Source organism: Chanos chanos, chromosome 1 (genome assembly GCF_902362185.1).
Source record: "Chanos chanos chromosome 1, fChaCha1.1, whole genome shotgun sequence".
NCBI classification, from domain to species: domain Eukaryota; kingdom Metazoa; phylum Chordata; class Actinopteri; order Gonorynchiformes; family Chanidae; genus Chanos; species Chanos chanos.
The window spans coordinates 9,757,267-9,774,923 of NC_044495.1; the positions used below are offsets into that span (position 1 = coordinate 9,757,267).

At 40.4% G+C, this 17,657-nt stretch overlaps 3 protein-coding genes and 1 non-coding gene across 4 annotated transcripts in view; 2 read left to right on the forward strand and 2 right to left on the reverse strand.

The window, feature by feature from the left end:
• Positions 1 to 1,534: 1,534 nt before the first annotated feature.
• Positions 1,535 to 6,203, reverse strand: rmnd1 (required for meiotic nuclear division 1 homolog). Its single transcript, XM_030781564.1, has 12 exons — positions 6,125 to 6,203; positions 5,269 to 5,721; positions 5,036 to 5,144; positions 4,775 to 4,850; positions 4,552 to 4,591; positions 4,193 to 4,293; positions 3,833 to 3,939; positions 3,626 to 3,690; positions 2,981 to 3,057; positions 2,654 to 2,774; positions 2,314 to 2,430; positions 1,535 to 1,643 (listed from the first exon to the last, which is right to left on the reverse strand). Exons 2-12 carry the CDS (start codon positions 5,713 to 5,715, stop codon positions 1,611 to 1,613), a joined length of 1,293 nt encoding a protein of 430 aa, XP_030637424.1. The 5' UTR covers positions 5,716 to 5,721; positions 6,125 to 6,203; the 3' UTR covers positions 1,535 to 1,610.
• trnal-uaa (transfer RNA leucine (anticodon UAA)) lies at positions 3,311 to 3,394 on the forward strand. The gene has a single exon. It is a non-coding gene; the product is annotated as a tRNA-Leu (tRNA).
• Positions 6,204 to 7,129: 926 nt separating the features above from the next.
• On the forward strand, positions 7,130 to 11,408 carry ccdc170 (coiled-coil domain containing 170). The gene is made up of 10 exons (XM_030788665.1): positions 7,130 to 7,240; positions 7,329 to 7,585; positions 7,938 to 8,082; positions 8,160 to 8,345; positions 8,779 to 9,096; positions 9,226 to 9,414; positions 9,566 to 9,739; positions 10,014 to 10,256; positions 10,845 to 11,051; positions 11,181 to 11,408. Exons 1-10 carry the CDS (start codon positions 7,130 to 7,132, stop codon positions 11,406 to 11,408), a joined length of 2,058 nt encoding a protein of 685 aa, XP_030644525.1.
• Positions 11,409 to 13,060: 1,652 nt separating this feature from the next.
• syne1b (spectrin repeat containing, nuclear envelope 1b) overlaps positions 13,061 to 17,657 on the reverse strand; it is a 72,988-nt gene continuing 68,391 nt past the window's right edge. Inside the window, exons 141-146 of the mRNA XM_030769204.1 lie at positions 17,450 to 17,650; positions 17,023 to 17,151; positions 16,344 to 16,556; positions 15,912 to 16,004; positions 15,037 to 15,095; positions 13,061 to 13,304 (exon numbers count right to left, since the gene is read on the reverse strand). Coding sequence (XP_030625064.1) covers positions 13,061 to 13,304; positions 15,037 to 15,095; positions 15,912 to 16,004; positions 16,344 to 16,556; positions 17,023 to 17,151; positions 17,450 to 17,650 — 939 coding nt within the window. The remainder of the gene's footprint in view (positions 13,305 to 15,036; positions 15,096 to 15,911; positions 16,005 to 16,343; positions 16,557 to 17,022; positions 17,152 to 17,449; positions 17,651 to 17,657) is intronic.

A 17,657-nucleotide genomic window follows, 5' to 3' on the forward strand; every position in this document is an offset into this window, starting at 1 on the left:
GGGGGGGATGGGGAGAGGGAGAGAGAGAGACAGAGAGAGAGGAGAGAGAGAGAGAGAGAGAGAGAGAGAGAGCACACTCTCATCAAAACATTTTAAAAGCTCTTCTTCATCTACGCTTCCTTTCCTTTTCAACGTAGAACTTACAGAAATACAGATAGTAGAAGTCAGTCACTCAATATAAGTTTGAGGCTACTCTAATACAACGCATTAAGCCTTTTCACACCCCTGCACAATATCTGGGAGTTTAAAACACAACGGGGACTTTTGACAGTTGACATAAGGTTGTACTTGGTTGTATTTTGTGGACTTATGTGGACTCCAACTCACAAATGTAATGTTTATTGAGAGTTAACAGTTAACATACTAAAAGTAGCCTACGTTCGAGTACCCCACGTTCAACGGTTGAGTGAACACAGCTCATACAAACCCACACGTAGCCTGCTCAAAACGATTTCCGCGGAGGATTCGGGGACCTTACCCTGCAACACGCGGTGCAAGACTGCTGTTCTCGTAAATAATCAAACTTCTCTAAATTTCGCGCATGACGGCCACATGCTCAAACTGTTGTTCTTACAGTTGAAGGGCGCAACGCATAGAAAATATATCCCCAAAACAACACCAGTTATCTAAAACGGTTCCTGTGATCAGTCCTTAGTGTGGCTGATAGGTTAAAATAATCGATACTGTTTAGATTTTGTCAAATGTGATTACATTTATTTGTCCAATAGCTTTTAAACCCAGTTTGACAAACACCTTAATGAAATGTTACTCACCTTTTAATCGCTGTTCGGACCTCAATGTGTTATTTGCTCAGATCACGGAAGACTATAATGACGACCTCAGAAAGATTCGTTTTTTGGCTACTTTGGCGGCGATGGTCGGTGCTTTCCGGAGAAGACGTATTACGTTATAATCACATGACATTGGGGTTCTAACCACTGGAACGAGTCTGCACGCGAACAGTTGCGATGAATTTATACAGATAGTGTTCTGTCTAAATACATACTTTTCTGTTCATTTTCACACGTAGATGATGGACGGTGTTTATGTGTTTCCTTCACAAAAAGAAAAACAAGCAGCCCTCAAGCACATCGAAAGCAAGAATGCCCCTCGAGGTACAAACATAATATGCAAATGATACCTCAAATTATTGCATTGTTTCATGTAGAGGAACATGAGACATTGTTTATAAATAAATAAATGAATGAATAAAAATATATACATTGCTTTTCTTTCTAATCATTAAAAGCACAAAGTACCCTAAATCAACGTTGATTTTTAAAAATTATTTTTTTATTTTTATTTGTACTTTCTTCAATGATTCATGTGTTTACCAAATACCACAAGATCAGTGTTCGCCTCTGCATGTAGTCATACAAAAAGTACCTCTCTCTCAAAATGTGAGATTCACAAAATCTTTGTATTTCAGTAAATAGCCGTAGGACATACATCAGGTTCTAATAAAATATCATGATAATTATTACAAAGAAATGTGATGCAGCACATGTTGTTTATAAATGTACATTTTATTCACAGTGAGATATCTTTGATAAATATTATCTCAGGAAATTGTGCAGATTGCGCTCTAAGACTGATACAGCACTTGATACTCAGAAGATCACCCTTGCAAGTTCAAACATCACCTAAAAGAGAGGATAAAGGAAGAAGTGGTTAGTTTTACATGAAGGAGCCTGCATGTATGCGGCATAAGCATGCTTCCATTAACTGGATAAATGGGACAGTTATGGGAATACTTTGCTGCAGAGTGTTCCGGAGCGTTAATCCACATGAAAAGACTTTCATCTCAGAGCAATTTCATCTCATCAGTAACTAGTCATAAAGGCTATAGGAAACATTAGTAATGACATGTCATATGGCTGCATAAAGCTGTTTGAAAACTGTAACTAAGTCGGACATTAGGTTTAGTGGTCAGTTATAGTTAAGGTACTGCCATATAAGGCTGAGATCTGTCCTACATATAAGATTCACTGCCTGGCGTGAAGGGAGCCACATTTGCCCGTGTGGCCTGTGTTACTGCCCTTGTTTTCTCGTTTGACAAGACCACGTGTGAAATGATTCAGTGGTATGTCTCACACATGCTGGAGGAAGCGTTTGAATCTCGAACGTTTTTTGAGAGTCGCTTCTCAAACGCTTCCTTAAGGTGAGAGAGTCTCATCTTAAAAAAAGATAAGTAACCAAGTATTCTGAGTAAGATAGAAAGTGTGGACAATTAAAGAAAAGAAAAAAAAAACTGTCAGGGCAAAGGGATATTAGAAAAAGATTTGCCTGTGAAATCTGGATCTCATGTTTTACCTCAATGGTAATGAGGATGACGATCATCCACTCAAGTCGGAGGCTGTGTTTCTCACTGAGGTGGTTTCTCATCAGGTCTGTCAATTCAGTGCAGTGCTGAAGCTTCTCATTCACTACCTAAACACAGGTTAAGCCTTTCACCTTAAATTGAGTTCACAGCTGCACTTGATAGTTTGATTATAGTTTCATTTCATGAAACTAAAAAGTGGATCTTGTTTTACTTTAGGTCAAGGTTAAAAAAAAAAAAAAAATATATATATATATATATATATATATATATATATATATATATACACATATTTTTCTATATAAAAATCATGTTAAATTAAAATGCTATGACCTTGACCCTCCGGTTAATGTTGAGGAACTGGCAGGTTTTGTCATAGAGTTGTTCTAGGTTCTCTCGGTCCCAGTAGAAATCCGGCGTAATGAGCAAGTCAGAACTAAGGTTAATACAGTGCCTGTAAAATGTAAAGGTATATGACATGCTGTTGGTAGCCAAGGCACTGAAAGCAAATTATTATTATTATTATTATTAATGGAAACTGTACTGCTTTACACATATCACCTTGTACATAACCAACACAGGTAAAAGATCAGATCTAATGAGAGGCTGATTTTGTACACACGTCATTTCACACAAACAGCTGTGAGAATTTTGACTTACCTTAGAGCAAAGAGCTCTCCAATTTTCTGCATGACCTCAGCTCTGGACAGTTTAACCCTCTGTCCAGATTTCAACATCTGGTCAGTAAGGAAACAATTGTGGATTAAGAGGCTAGCAGCACCACAGCCCATATGTCAGACAGAAAAACATCAGGTGCTTAACAGATATTTGCAGAATCATCAAAAAACTTCTCAAAGTGGGGGGGGGGGGGGGGGGGGGGGGGGGGGGGGGGGCGCGTTATACAGCTGAGGGCTCCAGCTGGCAGGAGGTCTGAGGAACTGTGAAAATTCTCGTCTAAAAGACTCATGATAAATATATCAGCAAAAATCAACCAGGATGGCCGAGTGGTTAAGGTGTTGGACTTAAGATCCAGTGGACATATGGTCCACGTGGGTTCGAACCCCACTCCTGGTAACCTCTTAGACAAATACAGTGACCTTTGTCTTGGAAGTTGCTTTGGATAAAAGCGTCTGTTAAATGAATAAATGTCAAAGTAACTTACCTTTGCTACGCATACATTTATCACTTTGCCAACACATTTTATCACAGATAATTACATGTATATAGTTTTACACACAAAGAGAAATGAGCTTTTTCATTGCGAGGTTTTAAGTGTTTAAGTATACATTTTTTGACTGGGCTTACCTCAGGTATTGACTGAATAGATTCAACAAAGTTGTCAAGGGAAACCTCCCATATCGCCAGCTTGACTGTTGCACATTCAAGTCCAAGACATGGAAAGGTAAAACACGGTAAAAATGACACACGGTCACAATGACAGAAATGTACACAAACCAAATGCTAGATGCAGCATATGATCAGAACCTGGTGAAGAGAGAACTAACTGCCCACCTGATAGCGAGAGAGCATTGGAAAATGCAAATTTCTCAAGAACCACTTGCTCATATTCCACCTCACTGCTAAATATGAAGTTCCCACTTTGTAGTTTTGAATGTCCCCTAAGAAAATACAACACAAATTAGAAAACAACAAAGCAAACAAACAAACAACTACTTAATGATGTTGGCAAAACTGAAGCTCAAAGTAAATAGAGACCACTCTGATAGGCCAATCTGAAAAGCCATTTAAACAAAAAGCTGAATTAAATCTTGAAGGTTGATCAAAGACTATTTTTTAACAAGCTGTGGACACATTTATCAATATGCTCATGCATGTCAATGTGTGTCTATTACAGTTCTTTTTGAGACATACTCTCCAACTGTATAATTGATCTCCTCATTTTCCCAGTGGACCAAGGCCACTTCATAGGGTTGAATTTCATGGTGCTCTAATATTCTCATCACCTTCTTAATCTACAAAGAAACAAACAAAAAATGAACAATTAAAGAAAGAAATATTTCAGGGACAGTTACAAACATGAGTCAAGTAAGAAACAGAACAGCAGCAGTTCATGTTCTAATTCAAACTTATTTCTCAAAATATCAGCGCTGAACAACTGACAACTGTCATTTCAGAGGAAACTAAAGCGTTGGCAGGAACATCAAAAGACAGAGAAAAGATCACCAGAATAAACAGAATGATTAAAGTGTAAGACAGAGACATGTACTTACTGTTTTCTCTTCAACATTCCAGAAAACTACTGAACCTTCCCTAGGCAGGAAGGATACCTTAATTACTCAATCAAGTCAAAAATAAAAACAAATTAAAGTTGTGTATACTCTGTAACAAGTGTATTACGTAAGCATCACACTTTCTGTGGAAGACACTGACGTAATATATTTACATAATACACATTAAGCCCTTTTTTTTCCCTTTTTTTTTTTTTTAACTTACCTGAAGAAAAACATCATAGCTGTGTCATTAGGCTTTGAAGCCATCTCTGTTCCAATCACTAGAACATTGGCAGCATCTGACACATAAACAGAGAAACATTCATAAATTTTATAACGGGCTTGTTTTTCTTTTCTCCTGTTTTATTCTCCTGGCGCGTTATATTTATCTTATATTGTAGGTACTGAGCTATTTGGTATAAAACAATTCACACAAAACAAAATAAGCTTTTTATGTAGTACATAATTCAATATACCAACTGACCTCTGGGTAAATCTTTGATTTCATAGAAGCCATTGGCGATTAGGTCATGGCAAAGAGTGGGTAAATGGTACTGATCTGCTGTCGCGTAGGCAATGCACTGCATCATATCCTGCACAAATGAAAGACAAACAAACGCACCCTGAGTGCTACAATAATAAATCCAACTTCATCCATTATATCCATTTTCCTTCACGAAAGTAAAAACACTGAGACAGATTGGCAGGTTTGGGCACCTTATCCTCATCCTGAACAGGTATATTGACTCTGGATGGCTGTTTCGTCCTTGGTCCCTTTAAGGTCCGTTTACTTGGCAGTCCACCTTGTTTCAGCACGGATTTGGTGGCTGTTGTGGTTGACTGGAATCTCAAATGTGTATTCCATATGGTAGGTAATGCCTTTAAGACAGCTGAGGTTTTAGTCTGAAAAGCACATGGTCCCTGTAGTGCATCTCTTGGTAGTTTTGAACCACAACCGTGGCTCTGGGCTTGTACATCGGTTTGGTTCTTGTAAGTTATGTTAAAGTCATCTGCCGAGGCACTGGATGGCGACTGCTTCCACGGGAGACAAGCGGGTCTATTAGATGAAGAAGTGACTGTGCCTTCTACATTCCTGGGAACCAGTCTACACACACCTCTCCTCTCAAGAGGATGGTAAAATCTCCACAGAGTCCTCAAAGACATTTCTACCTGCAAGAATTCACAGTTAAAACAACTATAAACACGATTAAACGTTTAACAAACAAGTTCATTTACTTTCTTTTACTACTGTGACTTGTGACTAATGAGGTTTATGTTAATGTTACTTCACTGACCTTGAGAAGGGAAACAAACAAGGAAGAGGGGTGTTATTTAGCTATCTTATCGAATACCTACAATGTATTTACATAAGAACATTGTTCTGTGTGATAGAATGAAACCATAACCAAACGCAGTGAGTTTTTTTTAATTTACCATTAGTTGTTTATAAACAGAATACTTTGCTGGCTAACTCAGCTAGCATATCTTCTCATTTTGACAGGTAGCTGCGAAGCAAATCATGATAGGTTAACACTAGGTTTTTTGGGAAAATCAGGCGCCAAGAAGCACATACCTACTGAATTCTTTTCCATAAAAGAGCAAATAGGTGGTTGTCATGGTGGCTCGTTAAAACCTACAAATTACAACAAATAAAGATTTTATAGGCAACATTGCAAGGCATCCATAGTGGCTGGTCTTCTTCTTGTGCGAGACCCTAAACATGGCTGGAAGGCTGACGAGGGCGCATTATCGCCATCTTGCGAACTGGAATGCACAAAGAGACCAAGCCCTGATAATAATAAGCTTCTATTTCAACCACCCCGTTTTATTCGGGACTAAAAAGAGTGACTTAATTGCGGCTTCAGCTCTGTCTAAATCAGTCGTTTTCAGTATCTTCAGTAGGAGTACAACTGAGCAATGTATTTTAATTAATAAAAAAGAAAAATGTAAGAATTTCAAATATCTCTGCCACAGAATTTACGGGACACCTGACCAAATAGTGTCCTCAGGTGGTGGTTTTTGGTAAATGTTAGTAACTGTTGCTTAGAAACCTAACAAAACTTAAAGTGAAACGTTGTAAGAAAGCATTTATAGTTTAAATAACGATGGGGATACTGCTTTCGTAGTGACGACTAAGTAAGGTACTTTGGCATTGTATTCCTTGTAGATATCAAATCCTCTGTTTTGAAAAAGGCAATATACATGCATAATAAGACCAGACTTAAAATTTCTCATGTTTTGTGTACTCTGTGGTGCGTCACGACACACCAAAGAAAGAAAGACCGAAGAGGTATTTTCTTCTCGCTTATATGTTGTTAAAAAAGACTTTAAAAAGTTGCATGTGTCTGTTATGCCGGTTTCACGTATTTAACTGCAATATGCTTTGACAGAAATCCAGGGGACCTCTCTCTCTCTCTCTCTCTCTCTCTCTCTCTCTCTCTCTCTCTCTCTCTCTCCACAACCATCTCCACTATAGCTCACAGTTAAATGGTTCACAGTTATACTGCTTGCCAAGGACTAACAAGAATAGCTGGTAGTAATTGCTCTGATTTGGTGTTACAGGTTGCTGTCCCCCATCATGGATGAGCTTGTTATCCAGGAACACTTGGCCCATTATAAACAGGCGACAGAGACTGCACGAGAGGAACTTGCTGCCCTCCAGTCCAAGTACCAGAGTGTCCATTCCAAGGTGATAAGCACATCCTAATAGGAGAATGCTCACATCTATGAACTGTGGAACGTAACATTGGCTGACACTCTGTTCTCCTTTACTACAGCTGCAGGACACTCGCACCAGGCTTGCATCCCAGGATGCCACAGTGCAGGAGCTGAGAGAAGCAAATGAGGGGTACAAAGAGGCGGTGGCAAGGCAGACATCCCTTGTTGATTCTCTCAGGGAGCGGATTCACAACACAGAGAAGGAGATGAGCTCCATTGCCTCCTCCAGATCCCTCGTGGATATGAAAATTCAAGTGCTTACTAAGGAGAATCAAGAGATGAGGGAAAGAGAACTACAACTGGAAAATGAGACAAAGTGAGCAAAGAAAGCAGCATGGTCAATCCGTTTCTGTGTTGAGTGTAGCACAGATATTGCAAATAATACACAATTTTCTGTCCATAATAAATATGAAAACATGATAAGAGGATTTTTATGGCAGTTCTGTTATAAAAATATGGTAACTGATTTTGAAAAAAGGGTCTCCTGTGTATCTTGAACAGATACTTGTATGTACTTTCATAAAGTGTGTGTGTGTGTGTGTGTGTGTGTGTGTGTGTGTGTGTGTGTGTGTGTGTGCACGCGCTCACACCCACTATGTCTGTAAACAAGTTCATCACAATGTGATGGACACTATTTCTTTGTGGACATCTCTCCCATATCTGTGTAGACATTATCTTAATGAATGGAACAAGACAAAACAAGAAGCTGCTGACTTAGAGAGGAGATTTCAGGGGTTTACGTCCAGACTGGCAGAAAGAATGGCTATTGACTTAGCAGGGAACAATGACTCCATGGAATCAATTATCTCTTTGGTGAGTATCTGACATCCACATTTTGGGATTTCTTTTTGAAGCCTCTGTCTGTCATTAAACGTGTCATTCTCCTACAGGTGGATTTGTGCTGGCAGGAGAGAGACAGACAGAAGATGAAGATATCTGCATTGGAGGAGAGGATAAAGTCCCATGAGGTGGAGTGTAAAGCTAGCAGAGAGACAGTCATGAGACTGGTAACAGAGATGGACAATGAACAGAGAGTGTCAGCTGCCCGTGCCAGTGACCTGGCCTCTGTCAGACAGGTACATTCTCGACATTTTTATGGTTTGTACAGCATGTACACACACACACACGCACTCACACACACGCACTCACACACACGCGCACGCACACACACACACACACACACACACACACACACACACACACACACACACGCACTCACACACACACACACACACACACACACAGACTGTATTTTAGTGAAGCAGCTTAGTTTAGTTTAATAATATGGAATAATGCAATAGGACTTTTGGCATACACACATAATACCAAACTTCATTTTGCTTGTGTAATGTCAATCATAAAGAGCATTACAACATCACTAACTCAGCACAGAATCGAAATTACAATAATATTGAAGTAATATTTATTCAAATGATCATAATGTGGTCATTTCTTCATAGAAATTTAACACAATTTCACATCTACATACTGATTGAATGTGTCTTCCAGGAACTGGACAGCATTTTGACTAAGAAGAGGAGTCTGGAGACAGAGAACCAGATGCTTAGGGAGAGGTTACAGGCTAGCGATCTCGCCTTGTCAGCTGCAAGACAAGAGGCGGGTTTTTTGGAAAGGTGTTCCCAAGATCTGGACAACAGGCTTCGCACCAGCCAAAACGAGGCCCGTACAAAACAATGTCACCTGCAAGCCTTCCTTAGGCAGGTGACGGCAGTGTTGGTGGATCAGCCAACAGATATTCCACTAACAGAGGAGAATGTTCTAGAGAGACTGAAGGACCTGTGGAGCCAGAAGGATGACACAAGAGCAGTAAACTATATACTCTAAACCTAGATTACAATATCTGGCCTTCCTTTGACACAAAAAGGAAAGAGTATGTTTTATTGAAAAATGTTATGGGTTGTTGGTGTCTCAGTGTTGTCATTCTTGTATTCTGAGATGGAGGCAAAGCTGTCAGAGGTGTCAGAGGAGTTGGCCAAGCAGAGGGAGCAGCAGCAGGAGGCGGTGCAGAGAGCTGAGCAGGCGGAGCAACGGGAACAGGAGCTTCAGGAGAGATTGGAACGTCTGGAAAAAGAGCTGGTCTCCTCAAGTGCACATCGCAATGACCTGAACAAGGACCAACAGCAAGTGAGTTTACCCTCCTTTCCATTCAGCCTCTTTATCGATTTTTAACATAATTGAACTCATTAAGAATCAATAATGCTTGTATTTCGTCTTTTCAGAATAATACAATTTTCATAATACAATAAGTGTATGTGATTTGGTTATCCTTGTGCAGTACCTGAAGCTTCTGGAACAACTCTCAGAAACAATGAGGATTGACGGCATTGCCACAGATATAGGTTTTGACATGAGACCTGAGGCCATTTTGAAACGCGCAGAGCAACTGATCAAACAGGAGGGGACTGCTCTGGTGGAGAGCAAGATCCTGGTCCACAGTCTCCAGAGGAAGGTTGGCAAATGAACTTTGCGTCATATAGAAATTATCTGATATCTTCATAACGTTCTATAACTTATAAGTCAATCTGCTGGTAGCATTACTTAGAAGTGTCGCCTTTACTTCTCTGTCACCTGCATTCAGAGGACCCTATTCCATCCAATCCAGACTGTTCAGCCGTAAAATACAATAGATTCCATGGATGATTATCACTAGTAGAAACTAGGAGATTTGGATTGCACTGACGCATTTTTTTACAATGCGGGGTCATTTCTGGTGGTCCTCGCAGGTGAAGGTTCAGAAAGAGCGTTTAGAGAGTAAAGAGCTTCACACAGAGCTCCTCAGAAGAAAGGTGACCCAGCTGGAGGAGGAGAAAAGGAGTCGCTCCTCTCTGGCCCTGGAACGCGATGACGCCACGGTTGCCAGCAAAAAGCTGCAGAAGAAGGTGGAACGTCTCCAGGCTGAACTGGCCACCATAAGGTTCTCCAACACAGAGCTGAAAGCTCAGCTGGCCCACACCAACGAGTTGAAGGTAGAGGGACGGACTGCTCAGGCTCACAGGCCTACTAGAGACAGAGTGATTTAACCTCAATCACACAATCTACACTGTTGAAGAAAAGTAGGCCTGTTTTAAAAGAGTGTTATGGTAACATCTGTTTTGTGAGAATATAGACCCTAAGTGTTCTATAGTTGTTGTTTTTTTTTATGTATTCTGTTTTGGCGATTTGGTGATTTTATATATGCTGAACAATGGAAAATGGCACAAAATGAGATTTCTAAATAGCAATGTTTCCAGACTCTGTTTCGAAATGGAACTGCTACTTTTCAAGTGTTCTATCTCAGTTTCCTGTATGAATCATTTTTAAAAGTTGACCCACAAATGCCATTGTGGTGGTGCAGATGTCTAGTAAGACCTCAGTACGAGAGCGTACCTTTGTACTCATGTATATAATTCATCCATATAAATGTTTAATCAGTCTCTGATTGCATGATCACCAAAGAAATAATCAGCATCACAAGGTGCACAGTCCGAAACTCTTTTTATATGAAGGACTGTTAGTTGTCTGTTTTAAGAAAAGCATATAACTAGGTGAGTTTTTGTTATGTTTGGTACAATAAGATCAAAGTGATGGAACAGAATCAGACGATTGAGGAGCAAAGTAAGAATCTGGACAAGATTAAGAAGAATAGGGCTAAAGTGGAGAAGAGGCTGCAGTCAGAGCTGCAGAACCAGGAACAAAGAGCCAGGGACGAACTCCAGCACATTCAGACACTGCTCCAGAGTCAGTCCAGTGCCATGGCTGAGCTCGTGCAGAGGGAGAGGAAGGTATGATATTCCAACAGACAAACACACATGTTCTGTCTCTCTTTCTTTCTTAACCATTTAACCATTTTACCTGTGCAGGAGATACCATTCATTTTGATTGACGTGATTTTATTTTGTTCTTTCCTTTAGCTGCTGGACTTTTGCAGTGCGGTGTCCGAAATACTTGGTGTGAATGACACTATCTGCATTCCCAACCATGAAATTATCAGTCGGCTGAAGGCTCTGATCCACGCAAATTATCACCACACTCCGCTTCCCTGCCACTGTAGAGTTCACCATCACCACATGGCTGCTGTCTCTGAGGCCCCAGTCAGCCCTGCCCTTCTGCCCTCTCACCCCAGGCCCAAGACTCCTTAACAGAAACCCCCTCCTGTCCACTACCATGTCTCTCCTAACGATTCCCATCTTGTCACAGAACATTCAAGCAGTATTGTTATGCAGAGTGTACGGTATAAGTTGAAAATATTTGCAGAATTACAGTTTAGGTCGAAACATGTTTGCAAGTGCTTTAACTCGTTAAAGACAGACATGGAGGTTATGTCATTTATGTTGAGTTCTCAGTCGTGATTATTCTGTTCTTCGATTTGATTAAAGGTTTCCTGATTGTTTTGATTCTCTTACTGATTTCAAGTAATTATATTTGTAGTAAAAAGAGGAGCTCTTGTGTTCAAAACTTTAACTGTTTGTGAAGAGAATTTTGCACAGAGCTGTATTAGACTTAAATATCATGTATTGACCAAGACTGTATTTCTAGTCTGTAAGAGTTTCAATGAAATATGAGCTTTTCTGTCAACTTCTGAAAGAGTGGACATGAAAATTAGAAAAATGATTTGAATAAAGGTACTGAGCGCATTAAAGTTTCTCCGTGTTCGTCTGAGTAGTTCACCCCTGAATGTGAAATGGCAGGGGAATTTGTAGAGTTACAACATTAATTTTCATTACACTTTTTTTTTTTTTTTGCAAGCCTGCCACCACCCCTCCAGCATGGGCGTCACATCATACTCTTTTTTTTCCCGTTCCACTTCTTAAACACAAGCACTAAGAGGTATTAAGGGCCTATAGGGTCAAACTCTGAAAAAAAGAAACCGACAGTCTTCACTATGAGCAAAACGAGAGGAAACAAAAAGTGCCTTCTACATACACTGTCACGATACGATCAGGCAGAAGTTGAATAATTATATTAAGTTATTTTGAATTTTAATTTGACTTCTGTAGCAGATTAATTAAAAAACAAAACCAAACCAAAACAAACAAAAAAAAAACGTCTGCACATTGTGAGTATACTGATGATGTATTGTCAGTGCAAAGGTTTTTAAGCCTTGGCAAACTGTATTTTTATAAATATCTTTCACATGATATTGTGTGACTTTACATTATTGGTATATTCATGATAGTTAATCTTCAACAAGGACAAACTCAGTAATACCGGTGAATGGTCATTTAAAAGCAAAAACACAACTCATGCCAAAAAAATACATATAAAAAAATAATTGCAATATAGGTTATTTGAAAATGTTATTTTACAGGTTGTTCATTTGTTACAAGCAAAACCACAGGCTATGTAATCTGCATTAAAACTTACATGACGATACCTTCCATTACAAAACATAGGCCTAGTGATCAGAACAGCAACTGAGCGGTACCTTCAACAGTACCAGTGTCCAGTTAACATCAATAATACATGTTCAAAAAAATATTTTAACAGTTATCTTCTGGTTATTCATTTTGGAAGATCATTAATATATGTAGCACTGATGACCACATCTTACAAAGTAGAGTATAACAAAATTTGAGTGCAATGAGCTTTGTATTAACATCTACACAAGACACGGATAACATACTGTTCGGTCAGCAGCTCTGATTAGCCTTACGAGGACACGACAATGATCAACTTTGGCTGCCAATGTAGTGGTATCTTTCACTGTCTATTCAGAAGTGTCAAGATCCAAATGTCTCAAAAGATTGTCCTTTTTTTTAATACAGAACCGCTAAACAGTCCCGAGGTTTGCTCATATCGGCGGAGGCCCATTGGTGTAGCTAAGCATGGGGTGGAAGGAACGGGCGAAGTTATTGGTTTGGGCGCAGCTGTAGTCTTCCTCGGACATAGGCAACAGGCACGCCAAGGCTAACACCAGCAGCAGCAGCAGCTGGAGAGGCAGTGCAGCCCAAAGGACTCGTAGGAGGAAGGATCTACACCGAGATCTGACTGTCCTTTCTTCAGAACGGGAGGAAACGGATCCAGCGGCGAGAGACCTGCTCACGAAACAGACGAGATGGCATTTTTATGCAGAAAGCAAGAATAACAATGCGAAACTCGACATTTGAAACTGTCATCTTGTTCAAAAGAAGTCTTTTGGCTGAATTAAAAACCATTTATTTCATATATTTACTGTGTATATTTGAACTATTTCTAAATATTCTACATTCATTTTTCTTTGTCACAGAGATGAACATTGCAATTATCAAGTACATTTTGGTCTTTTGTGTAAATAATTCTGTACCTTCAAACAGGTTAAGCTACGATACAAAATGATAGATTGGCTTCAGCTTTAAATTTACATCATTTTGTAACTTGAACAAATAAGCCTAATACACACACACAGAGTTAGCTAGAAGAAAGTATGCAAGCCTGTAGCAGTGGCTGGAAATAAAAGCTTCTTTCAAAAGTATGGTTTTTTTTTTTTTCTCAACAGTTTGGCGCTTTTTGTTTTAGAGCTGTTAAATACAGTGCATGCCAAGGGAAAGAGCACAGCTTCTAGCAATAGTACCAATAAGAGAGTGGTTAAAGTCTGAAATAAGCATTGAGGAATATCTGTGTTCAATCCAGTTGAATACATTGCCTGGGAATGCTGGTAGATAACAAACATAATGCTTAAACGCATGGCCTGAATTCGTTGAGAATTTGTTGGGAAATATCATGCGAAAAGTAACTACAGGTATTTTGGCTTTGGAACTGAAAGATCAGTGTAATATTCTATAGAGAATAAAGAGTCAATTAAAAATCTCATCAAAGCCAGTTTGGCAAGGATGGAGGGACTCTGGGAAGTATTTGGAATACTACTTAAATACTGGTACTGACTTTCGTAATATGAAGATGGACATATATATTTGTGTTTTTTGGATTTTGGTTCATTTATAATGTTTTGCAAAGGGGACAAAGAGCATTTGAGATGAATCCTCCCCAAATGTCTTGTGTCCCCATCTCTGAGTCTCTTTACGTTACAATGACGACTGTTCAACACTCAGGTTTTCTTAAGCTGCTGTCACCAAAGTGCCCCCAAACACTTCACAAATGGAGACCTGAGAGAAACGACCCACAGATGGCTGATTGGAGGTGGGGGAGGAGAGAAGATGGTGGATTAGTCAGTGAAATAGAGAAGATGTGACACAAGGTAGAGAAAAAGAGAAAGAGAGAAAGACTGCTGACGCGATATTGTTCATTGCAGACACTGGCTGGCTCGGTGCTTCACAAATAAAAAAAAAAAAAAAAAAAAAGAAAAGAAAAAATAGAAGTGCCTAGCAGAGGGGTCGTTAATGCTAACAGCCGCCAAGTATTAGAAAAAATATTATGTTAAGTGCGCTTGGAATAGTATTATAAGGCAGGCAAGGATTCTAGTCAGAGAGAGGCCCCTGTACAAAATGGTGCGCATTTCTCTGCTGCTGTAGGCTTCCACCGCATCATCAAATCCCTAGTCTTAATGTAGCGTCTAGAATCACAGAAGATGATGGAATTCACTGACTTGAGCCTTGGCACATGTGCTACATCTTGACTTGTTTCGTTTCTTTTGATTTTTTGGGTTTTTGCATGTGGAACGTGCAGTGGGGCTACAAGGTACCGCTAACTTGAGTTCTGTTCATTTTTGAGGGGCTTGAGCCACAGCAAGACTTGCATTCAACCCAGACTCATAGCCATTCACGCCTTTATACAGGTCATGGGTTGAGTTCCATTATCTTCCAAATGTTCTAGAAACCAGGAGAAAGGTACCTGCGAGATGGACTGCTCACAGAGGCTCCAGGCTGTGACAGACTACATTTGCCCCGTGGCTGTTTGCAATGAACAGGGGGGTAAAAGAAAGAAAGAATGTTTCAGTCCAGGCAAATAAAGACAAAGCTACCGATGAAAGAAACCCAAAAGAGGAGCAGCAACAAAATCAAATGGGAGGGTGACAGGCACACTATGGAGGCAAGGAAACTGGTTCTTCACTTTAAAATACGCCGCTGCCCATCACGTAAATTCACCCACGCCGCAATTCATGTGGGCAGCATCATGACATCAGAATACGTTCATTTTAAAGAAAATAATATTTAAGCTTTTACCGTGTGATTTGGTGTAGGTTATTTAGGCAAAACAACTACAAATTCCTACAGAACCCAATCATTTGAGGTCTTCAGCTTGTAGCACTGAGCATGGCTAAGTAGAACCAGAATTCCTTGAGAATTATTGTGTGGGGGATCTAAAGATCACTCATGAATGGAAGAAAATGTGTAGAAGAACTGACTTGATAACACAGAATTTAAGAATGTGCTAAACATTTGACTAGAAATTCATTTGGAAGAGGGTACAAAAATGGGATTGAAGCAATCAAGATGAGGTGAAGGAAAACAGGCTATAAATCTTCATAGCTAAAGTGGGTTTGACTCTGGAGAGGGAGACTGTGCAAGGAGAAAGGTGAAGGGGTGGAGGGAGGGGGTGGGGGGGTCAGAGTTTGGATTGGCTTTGAGAGGAGGAGGTACTGAATTGGCAGGCGTGTCCTTGACCTAAATTGCAGGGGAATTCGGGGCAAAAAAGTGTTGCCTTGACGTGACAAACAGAAAACTTTCATCTTTGAGGAACCCTACAGAACAGTAGGACTGTATTACCGATCGACGATGACTGGGGGTGCTCCGTCCGGACACGGGACTCAGAGAACCGGAGGTATCCAGCTCATCAGCAGATGACCATGAAGACAGATCCTGCAGGGAGGGTAAGAGAAGAAGTGAGAAACAGAGGAGATGCAGAGACCTTTGAGGTGTCCCCTCTGCCAGCAGTGCTGTGGTGCTGTTCTGCTAGTGGACAGGTGGTCTAACAAGGCCACATACTGAATTTTTCTTGTATAGTACACGGTACTGCCTTTTATGAGAGGATAGTCCATGCGCTTTATAACACATTACCAGCTAACTAAATGTAAGGAAGAGTATGAATGAAAGCCTACTTTTCTAAGCACTACTTAGAATTTTTTGCCCTCTAAAATGGCAAGAATAGATGGGAGGTCCAAAGTACGGCTAGGAAAGACCAGAGGACCGCTGACCGACCTGCTGACTACTGGTGATGTCCAGAGTTCTCTCAAGTTCCCTGATGTCCCGGGTCACCTCCTTCAACAGCAGTTTGAGACGGTTCCCAATGACGTGCACCTTCTCCTTGGCTTCTAGGCAGTCACTGCCCTCCGAGTTGACCAGCAGCTGGAGGGACATATCCTGGAGGGAGGCCACCTTCAGCTGGGAGTCCAGTAGCTCCCGGCGGATTTGCTGAAGTGACAACAGAATCTGTCATCAGGATGGTGGTTAAGGCAATGGCTGCAAGCTCCAGTGGACATAAACATTCACCAGGAGGTTTATCATCCCAGACAAGTCTATTTGACTCAAATCCAATAGATTACCCTGCATAAAAATATACAAAAAGCTTTCTCTTTCCAGCTGGACGTTGCTCACTGCTGTTCAAGGCACGCATCCATATTAAGGCCAGTTCATACTTAAAGTTATGCATATGCACACATTACTCAAATATTGTGATGCAGTTTTAACACCAGTGCAGTGCAATGCAGTGTTCTGGAGAGCTCTCTGTATACCCCCAAATTCTTTGAATAAAGCAGCATTAGCCATTAGACTATGTCTTGCAAGCACAAGATCTCTCTCTCTCTCTCTCTCTCTATATATATATATATTGTAAACACACATTAATCTGGTAACAGTGATGCCATTATAAATGTTCTACCGAGAGTGTTTTGTGATGCTCCTGCAGGGTGTCACTGTCCAGGTTGGAGTCAATCGGGACAATCTCATTTCTTCTGCGGTCAATATTCTCCAACCATAGCAACAGGCCATGACTCATCTCATGGAAGTCCTGCATTATATAGACAAACACAGTCAACCTGCATGGTCAGTCAACCTGCATGGTCAAAGACTAGTCTATTCTAGCGCTATTATTAGATTATATTTATTTATATAGATTATACTCTATTATTAGATTATATTTCTTCTTCTTCTTTATTTATTTATTTATTTTTAATTTTAATTTGACGTGACGTGTTCAGCTATCAAATGCAGCTATGTTGGTCATAACCAACAGGCCTAAATAAAGCAATAACAACAGGAAATCACGAGATAGTGAATGTGTGAGAACTTGTTATTCTTAAAATCACCTGACACTGCATGAGAGCTTCTTGTAGAGAACTCCTCCACTCGTCCAGCGAGCTGCCCAACCTGTCCCATCGGTTATTCATCTCCTTCAGTCGGCCCTGCAGCTCTCGTGCCTCCTCACTATCTGAGTGCACAAACTCAGCACTGCACAGGTTAATGGACAGCACGATGGCCTTACGCTTGTCAAGGGCCTTCTGGAGCTCCTGCAAG